Raw genomic sequence first — 5,039 nt, forward strand, 5'->3', positions numbered from 1 at the left:
AATAAAATGTATTATTATTATGTAGAACAAATGTTTATTGCACGAACCACCATGTCATACGTGATACAGACATTACGAAGTGGATCGAATGTGAAGCTAAAAACGCACTCCTCCAGTCAAACTCAAATCTCAAAGAACAGGCTTTTTCGGCTTTTATGTCCTCCTAAAGTCTTCTTCTTTCCCTCCTCTCTGGTCCTAAAGGGGAACTTCCTGGGTGCCAGTGGCGGGCTGCGAGCATGTCCAGCACCCACTGGTTTGCAACCTGACAGAAGCCGTCAACAATGCCTACTACGCCTACTTTATTCGGATTACACCGCTGCTGGAATCACGGCCCTCAGAACCATACGACACCAACCCAGCATTCAAACCCATCAGAGACAGTAAGTGGCTCTGTCGTCTGTGTATGTTCCCTGTGTGAACAATCAAAGCATTCCAAAAACTGGTTTAACTGCCAACCAGGAGACGTCACAGTGTGTGTTCCCTTTAATTCTGGTCTAATGGCAGAAACACAGGCTCACCCTTGTCATATCCCCATTCACAAAGGTTTGATGTGTTTTGGTTGCAGAACTGGGGAGGCTGTGTGGCAAGTTGTGGTATTTTATGATCTTTTGACACAATGGCTTACACAATATACAAAGCATAAAGCATGTTTTCAAACTGTTTAGAGGAACAGGAAGTCACTTCATTGTAAATAATGGTCATTAAGATAACACTTTAAAGCTCTGGATAGCACATTATTACAAATTACAGTACTAAAAAATGTGATGTAAAACCTGCTGTACTTCCTGACTTACTTACCTTTAACGGTTCTCTGTTTCAAGACTTCTATTGCACCAGGAAATGGTGCGCCAAATGACTTTACATAAACAAATGTACTGTTTAGGGTGCCCACATTCATAAACAGAAAATGCACTCCAGTAAAAACATTGTGGAAAGGAAGGAGACGTATTGACCAGTATACAGCGCGAGGTTGTATAACAAAACAAAAGTTTGCTCTCCCTTCCTGCTACACACATAGAGAAAATAGGATATTTTTTTTAAATTTACACTAGAATAACTTATACATTTGTTAAATACACTATAGCAAATCAAATAAAGCAATATACTCTTTATTATATTATATTATTATTATTATATTTATTATAACTCCCCCCTCCTCTCATCCGGTGCTCTGTCGACTCAGAACACGAGAAAAATCTAGCAAGCTTGAAGGCGCTACCTGCTGTTGCCAAGCAATGTAACATCAACATAAACTGTATGTTTTTATGGCAAATGCTTATGTAAGTATGTCTCCTTCCCCTGTGTCTTGTAGCTCACCTGGACCTGCCGCTGCTGACTGTGACGCCCTGTGGCAAAAATCTGTGTGTGGAACTTCAACCTCGTATCGAGCACCTTAGGAAAATATATGAGTCTCTGCGTTACAGTCTTAGGATCAAGTGCAAGGGCAACGGTGTGGACAGAGAGAAGGTACTGGACTACATGGACTCGCAGACAGTTTTATCCACTTGTGTGATCATGATTAACAAGCGGCCATTCAAAATAGTCCCTCTTTTAAAAAAATGTTGCTTCAGGTACAGATGAGAGGTTGAGTAGAGTAACACACCAAAGGCTGATATTATAATAAAAGCTGTCTGTATAAAGCGCTCCCAAATTTCCTTCTAAACTGGATGCTTTGAAAGATTCATTCATTCATTCATTCATTGCATCTATTCCGTACATTGCAGGTGTGAACACAAAGCTTCCTGTGGTGTTATCTATGAAAGTAGTGCAGCGTTTGTCATGTTGTTTTCTCTTGTACTGTTCTAACATCTGTCTGCGGTCTCATTTATTTAAGGACATCCAGGAATCCAGAGAGATTTTTGATAATTTGGCCCCTGGCATACAGTGCTGTGTCGCAGTCTGCTTCAAAGAGAGTGAGTGGCGCAGGCAGTCCAACTACAGCCAACCCGTATGTGCTTTCACCACGGCCATCTATAATCAAGGTACAGGGCACTGTGTTAATGTGCATCTTATTTCAAGGAAAAAGTTATTTTATTTTGACAACTAAGTTGTAATTTTACGAGAACAAATTTATAAAATTGTAATTACAAAACAGAAAATCTGAATATTTCACATTTATATTTACTTTTTTAATTTTCAAATTCATTCAAAACCCATTTACAACTTTTAAATTTCAACAAAAAAGACTTGATATCATGAGAATAGTAATAATACTCGAAAAGAATCTTTCCATATTTTGAGATCAATATGTTATAATGTTTGGATTAGATAGGGTGAATCACATTCCATGTCCTATTTCAACTTTTTTTTGAAAATCTCTAACTGATTGTTTCAGGCACAGTTCATGCACACACCGCCCTCTCTCCCTCTGGGAGTATATGTGAATAATATGTCCCATGACCCCCCTCTCCTCCCCGCAGACCCGTTGATATCCGGCGTGCTGTGTTCGTTGGTGATAACTGGTTTGGTCGTTTTGACGGTGCTGGGCTTAACTGGTTTCATCCATTGTCTGATAAAGAATCCGCTGCCAAACGTCCTGGTAAGTAATACTTTCATTTAAGTGTAGTGGTGAAAGTAGTAGGTGGTAGTGACAAGTAGCATTTCTTGGAAGGTACCTGGGCCGCCCCCTCCAAGTCGATGAATTCATTTATATGTGGGTTGAAAGTTCTCATTTTAATTTTTTTTTTAATGGCTTTTTATTGAAAATGAGCATTTAGTAAGCAGTCGTTACTGGAAAATGATCCATATGCTATAATAACACTTTGATGCATTCATCATGACGTTAAAAAGATACCTGAGAAATTATTTTTCAGGTAAACCGGATGATAAAAAGTTCTATGGTTTAGTAGCAGTGGTAATGGAATTATAACTGTGAGGCTTTAATGCTCAAATATTAAACACGTCGAACATATTGACAGCTCTGTCCCTCAGCTGTACGTAGACACAGTGGTGCTCCTGCTTTGCCTGAAACCAGATTAGGGCACCAAAATTCTCGTAGCAATAATAAAGCTCAAGCTATGTGTTATCCCACCCAAACAGGTGCAAAAGTAACAGTACAGTATCAGTCAAATACAGCCAGTGAACACTCACACTAGAGCTGCAGCGATTAGTTGATTCATTGATTCTTTTAAGGGTCATTTTTAACTCATATTTTCTTATGGCCCTCATTCTATCCCTGCAGAATCAGAAACAATAAGGTCTCCGCATTGTCTGGGAAAACGTGGAAATCTGTTTATTTTGAAATCTTCAGAATCACGTGTAAAGGCATTCATGTTCCGTCTCCATATTTAAGTTTAAGGGCACACAGCGAGTATTATAGCTGACATTAGCTATGTTGTGGCTTTGCAAACTGTCGCTAAAGTTGCTGCTGCACAGCTCACACGCAGAGAGGACGAGGCGGTTTCGCACAGCAAGCACAGCAGCTCCAGACAGCGATACTCACCTCTCCCCTGCTGCCACAGCTCCCATCGACAGCAGCCAAATATCTTATATATGTCTGTGGGCAGGTGATTTAATGTTACCTGAGCAGTGTTTCCCATAGGATGGGACAGTTTAATATTTAACTATTTATAGCAGTTAAATATTTACAGTTTACAGATACATTACCCCTTATTAGAGTAAGTACTATATAACTACTTTTATTGCCTTCTGCGTACTTCCTTTTAACGTTACTCTTTTCCACACAAGCTACACGTATGTGTCTCTGCTGACTTTCTTCAGCAGTAAATTGCCCAAAAAGCCCAATTTTTTTTCACCCGTTTTAACACCAGCAGTTGAGGATTTTTAGCTGATGTGTTCACTGCTGTTCACTCATGTTTTACATGGTCTGCACTGAGAAAATAAACACTGTATCTGTGCCAGAGAGCGTCTGTCTCTATGTCTCAGTGGGACTGTCAGTAGACTGTACAGGAGGGGCAGAGCGAGGGGAGACTGCTTTGCTGAAGCTACAGCGTAAAACACAATGTTAGAGATAGTCTACATAAAAAATAGGAAACACTGCTGAGTTAGTGCTGTGTGCGATTCGATCCACTTTGTTTCCCATTTACTAAACCCTAAACCTTTGTTCAGTGCACACAGAACGGAAAGCTATCAGACTGTGAGGAGATAAAAAACTGTCTCATTAGAATCACATTACCTAGAATTGCATACCCCACCTTTAAGAATTTCTGTGGTTATAGATTTCTGTCATCTCACATCCTCTGAAATCTGACACTTTGAAGTAGAAACATCTGTAGTGCAATGTGTTAAGGCAAAATGACTAAATCCTATAGAATGCAAACAGATAAGATTGTAAAATCAAAGCTCTGTTGTGATCAAAGTAATTAAACATGAGTTCCATGTGTTACCATCACTGGTTAATACGTACAATAAAACAGTTTTATTTGTGGTTTGACAGCAGCTCACACACTTTTTCTGAGTAAAGTGACAGGAAAGAACTGCAGGTGGAAACAAAACAAGCTCGAGGCAAAACACACACACACTCTACACATAACTGTAGTGTGCCATGGTTGTGGTTTATCGGTGGTTTAAGAAGAAAAGGAGACAAAGGCAGACAGTTGCAGGCAACCACACTGTTGGTTCTGCTGCAGGATGGTCGATGTTCTTAGTTTGTCTTCTCAGATGAGACTGGACTGAGCTGTCAGCGGGGGTGTAGATGTTAGGGGCACAGCAAACATTCAGTCAATGCAAGTCAAAAGAAAAAGTAAAGTGAAATACTCAGTGTGTGACATTATGTGATCAGTGTTTGGCATGAGTCAAAACACGTTGCATAGCTCTTCCCCAGTATGAACACAGATACCAGTTAATACAGAACTTTAAAACCATCTTTTTCTTAAAGAATGCTACAGAAACTATAAGAAAACATTTACAACCATAAATACAGATACATTATAAGGCTTATTTTCAGTATCAATGAATCTCTTAGTCATTTTCTTGATGAAAACGTGTAGATCAGGGTTTCCCAAAGCCCAAGGTGGCGTTCTCAAATGTCAACAACTTAAAGATATTCAGTTTACTGTCACAGAGCAGTGGTTCCCAAC

At 39.6% G+C, this 5,039-nt stretch overlaps 1 protein-coding gene across 1 annotated transcript in view; it reads left to right on the top strand.

Annotated features, from left to right (window-relative positions):
- Window positions 1-5,039, top strand: part of crfb2 (cytokine receptor family member b2) — a 25,475-nt gene that overhangs the window by 2,555 nt on the left and 17,881 nt on the right. Inside the window, exons 4-7 of the mRNA XM_035676723.1 lie at window positions 202-380; window positions 1,313-1,467; window positions 1,835-1,982; window positions 2,421-2,539. Of these exons, the coding sequence (XP_035532616.1) occupies window positions 202-380; window positions 1,313-1,467; window positions 1,835-1,982; window positions 2,421-2,539 (601 nt within the window). The remainder of the gene's footprint in view (window positions 1-201; window positions 381-1,312; window positions 1,468-1,834; window positions 1,983-2,420; window positions 2,540-5,039) is intronic.

This window comes from Morone saxatilis, unplaced genomic scaffold (genome assembly GCF_004916995.1).
Source record: "Morone saxatilis isolate NCDOM2014 unplaced genomic scaffold, NCSU_SB_2.0 Contig5, whole genome shotgun sequence".
NCBI lineage: Eukaryota > Metazoa > Chordata > Actinopteri > Moronidae > Morone > Morone saxatilis.